A 12,973-nucleotide genomic window follows, 5' to 3' on the forward strand; every position below is an offset into this window, starting at 1 on the left:
GTACCTGGGATTACAAGCATGTGCCACCACATCCAGCTAATCTTTGTGGGGTTTTGTTTTTTGAGGTGGCGTCTCCCTCTGTTGTCAGGCTGGAATGCAGTGCAGTGGCGTGATCTCAGCTCACTGCAACCCCAACTCCCCGGGTTCAAATGATTCTCCTGCCTCAGCCTCCCGAGTAGCTGGGATTATAGGGAGGCGCCACCACACCAGGCTAATTTTTATATTTTTAGTAGAGATAGGGTTTCGCCATGTTGGCCAGGATGGTCTCAATCTCCTGACCTCATGATTCACCCGCCTCTGCCTCCCAAAGTGCCGGGATTACAGGCGTGAGCCACAGTACCTGGCCATCTTTGTGTTTTTAGTAAGATGAGGTTTCACCATGTTTGCCAGGTTGGTCTCAAACTCCTAACCTCAGGTGATTCGCCCACCTCGGCCTCCCAAAGTGCTGAGATTACAAGTGTGAGCCACCACACCTGGTCAAAATGTGAAGCTTTCTAATCATCCTAGCTGAACAATGAATGTAAGTAAATACTTATGTCATACATGTGTGTTTGTGTGTGTGTGTATGTGAAGAATAAAGAGATGTGATTTGCAAAGAGGCATAACTTTCTTCCCTTAACCTTCTCTTCTCTCCCCACCAACTCTTTCTTTACCCACCTTTTAACATAAAAGTAAATTGCCAACCTGGAGCAGTGACTCATGCCTGTAATCCTAGCACTTTGGGAGATCGAGGCGGGCAGATCACTTGAGGTCAGGAGTTGGAGACCACGCTGGCCAACATGGTGAAACCCCATCTCTACTAAAAATATAAAAATTAGCCAAGCATGGTGACAGGTACCTGTAATCCCAGCAAATTGCTTGAACTCAGGTGGCAAATGCAGTGAGCCAAGATCGCACCACAGAACTCCAGCCAGGACAACAAAGCAAGACTCCATCTTAAAAACAACAACAGGCCAGGTTCGGTGGCTCAAGCCTGTAATCCCAGCACTTTGGGAGGCCGAGGCGGGTGAATCACAAGGTCAAGAGATCGAGACCATCCTGGTCAACATGGTGAAACCCCGTCTCTACTAAAAATACAAAAAATTAGCTGGGCGTGGTGGCGCGTGCCTGTAATCCCAGCTGCTCAGGAGGCTGAGGCAGGAGAATTGCCTGAACCCGGGAGGCGGAGGTTGCAGTGAGCCAAGATCGCGCCATTGCACTCCAGCCTGGGTAATAAGAGCGAAACTCCGTCTCAAAAAACAACAACAACAACAACAACAACAACAACAACAACAAAACTAAATTGGCTAGTAAAAGCACTATACCATAGAGAATACACCAATACATTCTACATTAGTGAAAACAAAAAAGACATTTAGTGAAATTATGAACTTGACATCCTGTAAGCTCCTCTTTCATTGGTTTTGAGTTGCTAAAGTTCTGAAAGACTGTTCCAACTAAGATTTCAATTTATTTGGGTGAAAACAAAAATTATATAAAGGGAGGCTCTAGACTAAGCACCATGTTTTATCCCAATATAGACTTCACATTAGGTAACTGTGGCTGGCAAAAAGTACACATTCAATAAAAATGTATAGACTCATTCAAAAAATAATGAATGAATGATCTAAGGATATGAACCAACCTGTCAGCAGTTCAGACTGATTTCATAGCATTTGGGTTTTTGGGTTTTTGTTTTTTTTTTTTTTGAAACAGGGTCTCACTTTATCACCCAGGCTGGACTGCAGGGACGCAATCACAGCTCACTGCAGCCTCTACCTCCACAGCTTAGGTGATACTCCCACCTCAGTCTCCCAAGTAGTTGGGAATATAGGCATGCACCACCACACCAGTTAATTTTTTGTATTTTTGTAAAGACAAAGTTTCGCCATATTGCCCAGGCTGGTCTTGAAATCCTGGGCTCAAGCGATCCACCCACCTCAGCCTCCCAAAGTGCTGGGATTATAGGCATAAACACCCAGCCTGATTTTCACAGGATTAATCTTTGCAAAAAGAAAAATCAACTATACTATTCACAAAATCATTTTGATCCCTATAGAACTAGTCTTGAAAACAAAGAAAAGCAACTTTTAGACAGTAAAGATACAGACATGGTAAAATCATGGACGTATTTATGATTTAGCCATTAAATACTATTAATATTACTTTTATAACTAAAAAGTTATAATTTAAAATAGTATTATGGTGCAACACACAAGACAGCCTTTAAAGGCACACTGACTAATTTGTATATGGCTAAACAAATGTACAATTAGGTAAAATAAAATTGAAACTTAATACAATAATTAAAAAGAAAACTTTACATTATGGATAATTATGGATTACTAAGAATAAAGGAAAAATACCAAAAATAACTGTTACCATATCAATACTCTAAAAACTTCCCTTTAATCATTTAAGTACCTAACAACAAACCATTTGCCAGAGCTAAGAAACTAATGACTAATATCATCTTAATCCAATTCATAAAGGAAGTATTAAACTTACGGTATCTTTCCGGGTGACTTGGAGCATCCTTGTATTTTAATAATAGATTAAATAGAGCAGAAAATTTACAAATGGCACTTAAATTTAGGATAGTTATAATGTAGAATTGTATAGATGTATTTCAGATTCTACGATAAAAATGGCTGCTCTAAGATAGTTTTCCTACAAAATTCACTTAACATTTGAAGCATCGTAAGTTGAAATTAACTTTCTAAAACACACACACACTTTTCTCCTTCAGCACAATGAATCATCATTTAAGCTCTAGACCCAGAAACACACGACAGAGGTCAATTGGGTTTAATAACTTCAAAGTGGAGAAAGTGCTGTTATCTCAGTGAGCAGAATGTCATGCTTTTGAGTTCATGTTTCTAAGCCTTGCTGTTTTTCATTATAACTTTATAGCCCTTCTCTCCCTTATACTCTGTGAAAGGCTAGGAGATTAGCCAACAAATGTGTTAATTACATCAAAATAATATTAAATAGATTCTGAGTACGTGTTACAAAGCTTCCTACAAATAAAACACATGAATGTTAATAAAAGAGCTTCTTAAAATGTTTCGGGACTGATCAGAGACATCTTTCTCTTTATTTCTAGGTTCTGCACTCTACAATGCTGAGGTCAATCTTAACAAATCACCTCTGAACAAATAACCACAAAATGAATTGTTATATCTTCTCCCTGTCCATCCTTTGGAAATACAAACAAAAAGAAAGAAAAGGAGCAGGCAAACTTACAGAAATTAAAAACCATGTGATTTTTTAAAAATGATAGTCCAGGCCGGGCGCGGTGGCTCACGCCTGTAATCCCAGCACTTTGGGAGGCCGAGGTGGGTGGATCACGAGGTCAAGAGATCGAGACCATCCTGGTCAACATGGTGAAACCCCGCCTCTACTAAAAATACAAAAAATTAGCTGGGCGTGGTGGCGCGTGCCTGTAATCCCAGCTACTCAGGAGGCTGAGGCAGGAGAATTGCCTGAACCCAGGAGGCGGAGGTTGCGGTGAGCCGAGATCGCGCCACTGCACTCCAGCCTGGGTAACAAGAGCGAAACTCTGTCTCAAAGAAAAAAAAAAAAAAATGATAGTCCCACATCTGTCATCACTGACGACCTCTTCAGCTCTAATGCCTCTCACCACCACTTTTAAATCCAAACTACTCTCCTTTTCATAGCAATTCCAAAATGCACTGAAGAAGTACATTTCCGAGCCTAAATTTACATATATTAAAGAAATTTTACTAAAGAGTCTCTTGTCTTCAGAGGTAAGGAGTAAAAAATTAGAAACAAAAGTGACTTGAGATTCCTCATCATAACTATCCTAAATTTAAGATAGGCTTACTTCATTGCACATAATATTAATAATGCTATTATGCTTATCAACACCTCAAAAGAAAAGCAGCAGACCAAACACTCAATTTTTTTTGTTTTGCTTGGCAACATCAAAATAATTTTTTCCTGTTTCTTAAAAACTCACAGTAAGGTAAGAAAGGGCACTCACTAATGAGCACACTTGATGGAGCAAAAACACTTTAGATTTCCCACAAGCAAAAGAGAAAAACTATTTTGCAGATGTATTTCCACTTAACATTAGCATGATTTTTAACAGCTTTATACAGGCTTTCTTTGAAAGCAAAAATCCCATCATTCTTTTTTAAATGTCATGCTAAAGATGATAAATTATCTGTCTGGGTGTCTTGGAACATCCCTGTATTTTAATAATAGATTAAACAGAGCAGAAAATTTATAAGTGAAACGTAAATGTAGGTTATAATGTAGAATTTTATCAATATATTTCAGAGTCTATGATAAAAATGGTTGCTCTAAGTAGGTGGTCCTAATAAGTTAGGAAATAACCACCAAAATATACTTTATCTTTTAGTTAACAGATTTGAAATCTAAACTATGAAAAAATAAATATGAAGAAAAAATTGCCTTTCAATGCTGTTTGTTTGACATTGAAACTTCACTAAGTTGTACAGACTTGGTGAGGAGCTGGAGAACCTAGCATTCTAATGCACTGTTGGTAGAAAAAGTCAATAAATAAACAAATGTCATAAATATCCATCAGCCTAGCATTTCCCCTTTTTATAATTTATTCTATAAAAACACTCCCACAGTACCTAGGCACATATCCAATGACACTCGCTTAGCATTGCTTCTATCAACAGTGAAAAAAAAAGACAATAAGGGAAATGTCCATCAATATCAAATTGTTTAAGTAAACCACAGTAGTTCTTATATAAAGAATACTGCACAGCTGTTATAAAGACAAGTATATATATGCATCAACTTGGAGCAATCTTCAAGGGTACACAGTTAAGCAAAAGAAAGAGAACTGTAAAATAGCATGTGTAATATAAACAAAAGAATTGGAGAACCATGCATGAAAGCTGATGGTAGTCACCTTTGGGTGTATTAAAAGCAATCTAAGGTATAAACTGTGTTTTCGTAATGTTTCCATGTCATAGAAGGAAGTCATTAATGTAATAATTTGTTTTAAGACATTTTAAAATGTTACTTCTTAAATGCTTCATAGGAACTTTACAATGGCGCCATAAACAATTAGGTTTTTAAAATAGGTTTCATTCAACAAAACATTGTTTCAGAACAGCCCTATTTTATAGAACAAAGGTGAAACAAGTGTGAGTTATGGTTTCAAAAATTTACACAGAAGTCTTGTAAACCTAACAAAAGTAAAAAATAATTCCAACATGAGTGTTTTTCCATAGGATTTTCTTTTTTATTTTAACCACAAAGGGATCTTTTAGGAAATCATATATAGTGTTATAAATCTTCCCAAAGTTTAATATTTCTTATCTTTTTATTCTGTTCAAATAAAAGTAAATACTTTCATCAGCATGTAGATTATGACCCCATTTCTATAAACTGTTCATCTATCCTTCTACCTGAACACTTGCAAAGGCTAATGTTCACCTAACATTAACAATGGCCATTTCTGAGTAATGATGGTCATTTCCGAGTGACGAATGTTGGGTAATTTTACTTACTTCTTTGTATTCTTCTAAATTGTCCAAATTACTTACGTGTATATGTCATTTACATAATAAGTCTTTTTAAATATTTATTTTTAACTAGCTATTGTCCTTCACCTCCTTTAGTTTTTGGTTATCTTTTGAAAATTCATGACACTCTAAGGCTCTAATTTTTAAACTTCTGAGCTCTAATGACTAGTCCATAAAAAAATCAAGACAAAAGAACAATGTACAACATCATGAAAAAACTTAAGACTTAAAAGTAAGTTTCATGTTTAAAACACAGTCCTGCTCCACAGTCACCTGGGTTAGGAACATCTGTGCAACGCATTACCTCCGTGATTTGCCAGGTAACAGGGCTCGAATTCACATATATAAATTCCTGGTCTTAATCTACAGGCCCAGAGGCTAGGCTACCAGAAATCATAAAGCATTAGGGAGATTAGCTATTAAAATTGAGAAAGCTAACAAAAATAATGGCAAAGTTACAGAGGCAAGGAATTGGTAGGTGGAAGGGAGAGGAGGAAAAAAAAAAAGCCAGAGTGTATTTGAGAGCTCAGTATCTACCTCTAAGTTTCTAGGGGAAAACAAAGCCTTTTTAAGCCACTAGAAATATTTCATGAGTGCTTCCAAATATTTCATTAAATTACAGACATTTAAAATTAAAATAATAATCTCGTTCTACTTCCACCTATAAATAAATTTATAAAGGATAAAAATATCAACTCACCTGCCTGTCGTACTGGGAATTCCACATGGTCAGAGACTATAATCCGAAGTAAACTGGGGGCAAAATTGATAATCTTGTAGGACTGAAATTAAAAAGAAATGTTTTATAAAATAGGGAAATATGAGTATCTTATAAGTTAGCACCCGTTACGGAACACATTACTGTCCAAATAAAAGAAAAACTTTTAAATTGAGACAAACCCTTCAAGGTAAAATGAAGATTACTAAAATACTTCAAGTCAAAAAATTTTCCTGAGCAGAAACTGATCAATAAAAGAATCTGAACATTTTGATGATTTTTGAACATATTGTCAGAATGGTCTCCAGAAAGGGTATAGCAATTTACATGCCCAACAGCAGCATATGATAGTGTCCATCTATCTAATACAGGTATCATCATTCCTTTAAAACTTTAAAATTTTATGAATGTTTTAAATTGCATTTTCTCTGTTACTAAGGAGGTTGGATATCTTCCTCTTTGTTGGCTGTTTCTTCTACAAATTCCTTACTCCCTTTATCCTTTTGTAAATGGAGTATTTATTCTTAATAAATTCTACAAACTATTTATGAATTTAAAAATCACAATCTTTTATTTGACTTACACATGGTATAAGTGTTTCTTCCTAGATTATTTGTGCTTCAATTTTGTTTATGGTATTTCTGACAAACAGAAAACACAAAAACAAGGGCTACAGGAAATAGGAGAGCCAACAGAGCAAAATGGACAAGATAATGTTACACAGTTGAGCATGAGCTATGGAGAGAAGCCAGTCCAGATTGGAACAGTGTGACTCACGAGACTCTGTCGAGCATGCTGTCATCACCAGCTGCCCTCTACTGCTGTACTGTCTTTTAAACTTAATTCCTAAGTGAGCCTACGTGGATGAAATTCCTGCTCTGCCCTGTGGCCTGGGTCACTTCACCCCACAAGTGTGCTCTACTTTGAACTGCTCCTGAGTTTGGCCATAGTGACCTTAGAAGCAGAAAAATACAGAGCATCTATTCCTTCTGATCACATTATATCCAGATGTATAGTACCTGGACTATATTGCAGTCCTGTCACATTCTCAGGGCTCACATATGCCTTTGTTCACTGACATTCATTTGAAAAGATTCAAATTCCAGTGAGGCCAAACCAGACAATGACCCAGACAATCTATTCAGCTCACCCTTCTCCTCAGAGCCTAGATCTCTGAGGAGATCCAGGGACATCCCTTTCAATACACAGCTAGGTTTGGGCACACTGCTCATCTTTTTCAACTAAAATAGTATCTAGAAAGATAAATGTTTGATTAGAAAATTAATTTGGAGAAAAGCAGCATTTTAAAAGTATTAATCCTTTTCATCCAAGAACATTGTGCTTTCCAAATTTTCTTATATCCGTTCCAAAAATGTGAATTATAATTGTTCTTCTTTTCATCCTGTGTAGTCTTCAGATCTCAAATCTGTGGAATGTAAATTTGTTTATCCATAATTGAAACCATTAGGATTTTAAAGCAGTTTTTAAGAAAACAGATTCGTTCTAACAAGTTTATAAGAAGGCAAAATTAACAGATTCAGCCCAGCTTTCACCTTCTACATATATAACTCATGTTTATAACTTTCTAAATACTGAAAGATCTTGTCATGAATCAAAGATTAAAACATCTATACAGTTTATTCTAATAATTAAAAAACTGCCTTCAGTTATTTGTTAAAAAAGATTATTCTGGGATTTCCAGCTTTCTGGAATCCCCCCCTCCACACACACAGTGGGAGCTTAAAAAGTATATATATTATTCCACACACACGAAATAACATTTACACCTAAATAAATGCTACTTATTTAAAAGTGATATACTTATTGCAGAGATTACTTTTATTTCAACACTGTTGCCATTGTACACATTTTGAAACTTCCTTTTTTGCAACTGTTGCCATTTTTTAAAATTTCAGAAACCTTGTCTTCTTTCAACATTGATTCAGTCTATGATAAAGGGACCAGCTAAAACAGAGATAAATTCAGCTATATTTTCATACTACTTTACTCAGAAATAGTTGCCCAATTTCTTTGTGCCTCTTCAGGCCTCTTGTTTCTAAAAAATAAACAAGACTAATTTCTCAATGATTTCCTCAGGATATTTTGTATCTGTGAAGTTTTCTGCAACTAAGCAGTTTGCTTAACTAAATTCTGCATTTATGAGAACTCATAAAGCAAAAAACCAATGTTCTCCTTCCATCCTCTCACTCGCTGCTCCACTTCATTAACCTTTCTAGTCCTCCAGCACACCAAGTTGAGGGCCTTTTCTGAATCTTATTCCCTCTGTTCCTCTCTCAGTTCTTTGCCGGGCCAATTACTTCACAGTATCCAACACTGTTCAATGTCATTCTTCAGAAAATGACTATACATCTCAACACTCTTGCTCCAGCTTTACTCTCTACAGCACTTATGACCTGAAATTATATTAGTTACTTGTCTATATCCCCAACTCCATGGGAACAAACTCTTATACTAATATCTGCAATATATTAACAACTCAGTAAATACATCTGCTGTATATAAACAAATTCTCTTAATCAAAGGTAATGAAAATGGTATGTATGCATGCATGGAAAGCAGAGATTCCAAAGCTGGACAATCAAAGTAAAAACTTATTTCCAGGCCAGGCGCAGTGGCTCAAGCCTGTAATCCCAGCACTTTGGGAGGCCGAGGCGGGTGGATCACAAGGTCAAGATATCGAGACCATCCTGGTCAACATGGTGAAACCCCGTCTCCACTAAAAATACAAAAAATTAGCTGGGCATGGTGGCGCATCCTGTAATCCCAGCTACTCAAGAGGCTGAGGCAGAACTGCCTGAACCCAGGAGGTGGAGGTTGCGGTGAGCCGAGATCGCGCCATTGCACTCCAGCCTGGGTAACAAGAGCAAAACTCCGTCTCAAAAAAAAAAAAAAATTATTTTCCTATCAAGGCCATGTGAAGGATAATTTGTTAAAAGATGACACCTTTCTGGATGAATTACTTAAGCAAGGTACCTACCCATTCCTATTTCTCTACGATGCCACTAATGGGACTTCTGGTCTGTAAACAATGAGGAAGATGTATAAGATTCACTCTTAATATCCTGAGATAAAACTGAAAGTACATTTTCCCATACAAACAATATTACAAATAGCAGTCAGAGAGCTAGTCACTAGTAACAGAAAAATGTTGGCCTGAAAAAAAATATATAGCTCCAAATGAGAATGTATCCATTGGAACACAGACTCTTGTGCAAAAGCTGCTTACTTTTCTAAACAGCAATTGACAGATGCATCAGTATACCACAGAAGCTACTCCCATTTCCAGTGCAGAGCATACTTGCTAAGGGGAGACCGAAAGTCAGAAAGGTGGGCCATAATCACTTATGGTGATTTACTCACCCATTTATCCAACAAGGTCAGATGTTACAGTGGTGGCAAAGGGCAAGCATGCAAAACCCATCATCATAACCATGTTTTACTACATGGTTAGGTGACATTATATTTTATTCTACTTACGGCTGATTCAAAAAGCCTTAAAGCATATCACTATGCTTTATGTAAAACATAAATGCTAACTGAGTAGTGTAGCAATAAGCTACCTTTAGAAATTCCTGGGGAAATCATGGTCTATGATGAGGTAGGACACTATGGGGCAGGGCAGAGTGATGATGGAATGGATTTGGATTGAAATACCATGAAGAGTCTATGGCCATACCACCCTGAATGTGCCGCTTTTGTCTGTACTATGAAACAAAATAGGATTGGGTCTTCAATGTCTCCTAGTTCTGCAGCCTTTCTCACGTACTTTTTCCACCTCTATCACATCAACTGTACTTATATACTGATGAATCAGAAAGAAATGAAAGTTAAGTGAAAGGCAGGAAAAGTGTAACCTGGTATCAAAGATACATGTTCCCTATCAACACTATCAAAGGACCACCTGGCCTCATTGTGAGAAGGGGTTCATAAACAGGCCAACTTCCCTATTCATACTAGCAGATTTCAAATTCAGCTCCTGTTTTGTTCTTCCTAACTAACCCCTGGATTACAATTCTTCCAGCCAGCCAACCTACAGTACTTTTACTCTGCAAAGCCTGGGACAGGTACTGACTTTAACTTCCCCCTATTCTGCGTGACAGTCCTTTTCTTTTTGAGGCACCAATACATTATCTTTGGGCATTAGTTCAATGCAGCCTCCTCTCCGTTGGCAGTGTTTTCACGCTCCCTTTTCTCTCTGGGGAATCTGGCATTCATACCTACTGCAAACTACACCTAAACTTTCTATTAAAATAATCCCTTTCAAAGATTCCCAACATGCAGCTGCTTTTTAAACTCAATTCCAACAGAAACATTTACTTAGAACAGTCACACTTTAGGAGGCACACACAGAAACAGCTGGGGGGGCTAGTTAAAATACAAGTGGGCCCCACCCCCACAGTTTCTGATTTAAGTCTGGAGTGAAGCCCCATAATTTGCATAATTTGTAAGTTTTCGGGTGATGCTGAAGCGCCAGGTACTGGGCTACGCTTTGAGAACCGCTGATGTTGGAATTTTATATTTTACAAGTCATCACAACCTCAAACAGCTGTCGCTCCATCCCAGGGGTAGGTCTTAATTCCCACTTTTTAGTCAGAGGTATGTGATTCTTAAGTACCGGTAAGGAAGAATAAGATGGAGTTTGGGATCATCAAACTTTTGATGTGTGGGGATAACGCTCGAAAGACGTCAAGGCTAATTAGCAAGAACAGGAGACGGCGGAAAAAAGAAACGTCTCGAGCATTTTAGCATTTATAAGAAATCACTCCAAACACATCTTACTTGGATGTGTCTTAGATCAGGCAGTACCACCATGAAAACTGCCTATTCTTCCCCAGCAGCACTGCCCAGCGCTCCGCAAAACTCGGCCAATCGGTGTCAAAACAGTCCTGCCAACCAGAGAGGAGGCGGCAGTGGGCAGCGTGCTCCACAGCAACACCTAAAAAGGGCTGGGTTTGGAGAAAAGCTGAACTCAGATCTAATTGTAAGTAAAATTCCCACCTGCTCCCCAATCAGCGAACTTAAAGAAAAGAAATCACACTCTGAAAACACTAGCACAGATTTAAAAACTGCTTCTTGCGGACCAAGTGGGCTGAACAAACTGCATGGAGAAGGAAGACGACAGGAAAAGGTGCAAAGGTGGCCAACAGGTGCGCGAGCTGCTCGGCAAAGATCCGGGAAGCCCGGCTCCGCTGCACCGGGGGGCAGGGGGTGCGGAGGGCGGGACCCACCGAGCGGCGTCAGTCCCAGCCCGATGGGGACGAAGACAAGGGGCGCCGCGGAGGGGGAGCCCGGCCAGCCGGCAGGGGCGCAGCTTCGGCGGAAGAGGGGCGCCGAAGGCCCTCTCCTCACCTGGTTGAGCTCGTTCTCGGCTACGATCCGCAACTTCGGGTCGATGGTGCCCTTCAGCGCTTGGATGATCCGGTTGAGGTCCATCTCCCCGGGTGGGGGCTCCGCGGCCCCCGACCAGTAGGCCGGACTGCAGCTTTAATTTTATTTGCACCCTCTCAGCCTCCTCTTCCGCGCCCCCTGGATTACCTCACTCCCCACCCCCCGCCACCGTCGCCACCTGCGGCCACTTGCTGCGCCACTCTGACTCCGCGCCCCCTGTCCTCCCTTTTTCCCCCCGACAACTCGCTCTCCATTCACCCTTTTACGACAACCGGTGGGAGGCGGGAGAAGGAAGAAGAGGAAGCGGAGCTTTCTTTACGGCGGCCTCTTCCCCCGGGCGTGATGCTGAGACCGTCTCCTGTCGGCGGCCGCCATGCTGCTGTACGGAAAGCGGCCTCGGCTGCTTTCCGGGAGAGGATCCTGCGCTCCCGAACTGCGGCAGGCGGCCGCCATGCTTCCGTATGGTAAACAGCCTCCCCCCCCCCGCCTCCTCCCAGATGTAGAAACTTGAGATGGCCCTGAGTCTCCTTACAGCTGTTTCCAAATTAAGCGTATCTGGATGGTGTGACACTTTTTGTTAGTCCGAGAACTGTATGGGCATCGGAACTGGGCCTGTTCCAAGACAGACTTGTTGGGATCTTCAAATCACGTACCTTACAGGACAGAGTTCTTCCGTGGGTGGAAGGCATCATTCATTCATTCATTCATTCGCTTTCACTAACATTTGTTAAACATATATTTCTGAACCATAGTACAGTACTAGGATTTTTAGGTACCACACTATAACAAGATGAATTCCATGCAAGTTAATGTGAAGTAATACAACCTGATAGAAGAGACTATATTAAACAGATAGATAGATAGATATTTACAGTGCAGAAATCATAGGGGAGCGCTGGGAAGAGCGTGGTCCCTTTAAATGATAGGGAAAAGGGAAGTGAAGTGTTGGGTAAAGAAGGGTGTGGTGCCTGGCTACGACTCCATCCCCACAGACGTAGGTGAGGATAGGCACTCCTCCCTTCCGGCTCAAATGTTGCATTTGCCAAGACCACCCCGGCCTGCCGCGCCCCGCATTCTGTGCCTACAAAAACCCGAGACCCTAGCAGGCAGACACGAGCAGTTAGACGTCCAGAGAAGCTTAGGGACGGAACAAGAGGAGCATGCTGTCACATCTGCAGGCCATCCCCTGGCAGAATGATGCAGACTTTGGCCAGGGCAGTCGGAAAAGGGCCGGGGCTGCCAAGCGACCCAACTCCAGGGGATAAACCATCTCCCTTCTGGGTCCCTCATCTGCTGAGAACTACTTCCACCCAATGAAACTTTGCACTGATTCTCC

The 12,973-nt window shown here is 40.2% G+C and overlaps 1 protein-coding gene across 1 annotated transcript in view; it reads right to left on the reverse strand.

Moving 5' to 3' along the window:
* The window catches only part of IPO8 (importin 8), an 82,047-nt gene extending 70,051 nt beyond the window's left edge, over nucleotides 1-11,996 (reverse strand). Inside the window, exons 1-2 of the mRNA XM_003926622.3 lie at nucleotides 11,599-11,996; nucleotides 6,211-6,292 (exon numbers count right to left, since the gene is read on the reverse strand). Of these exons, the coding sequence (XP_003926671.1) occupies nucleotides 6,211-6,292; nucleotides 11,599-11,682 (166 nt within the window). The 5' untranslated portion in view covers nucleotides 11,683-11,996. The remainder of the gene's footprint in view (nucleotides 1-6,210; nucleotides 6,293-11,598) is intronic.
* Nucleotides 11,997-12,973: the final 977 nt, after the last annotated feature.

Source organism: Saimiri boliviensis, chromosome 7 (assembly GCF_048565385.1).
Source record: "Saimiri boliviensis isolate mSaiBol1 chromosome 7, mSaiBol1.pri, whole genome shotgun sequence".
NCBI lineage: Eukaryota > Metazoa > Chordata > Mammalia > Primates > Cebidae > Saimiri > Saimiri boliviensis.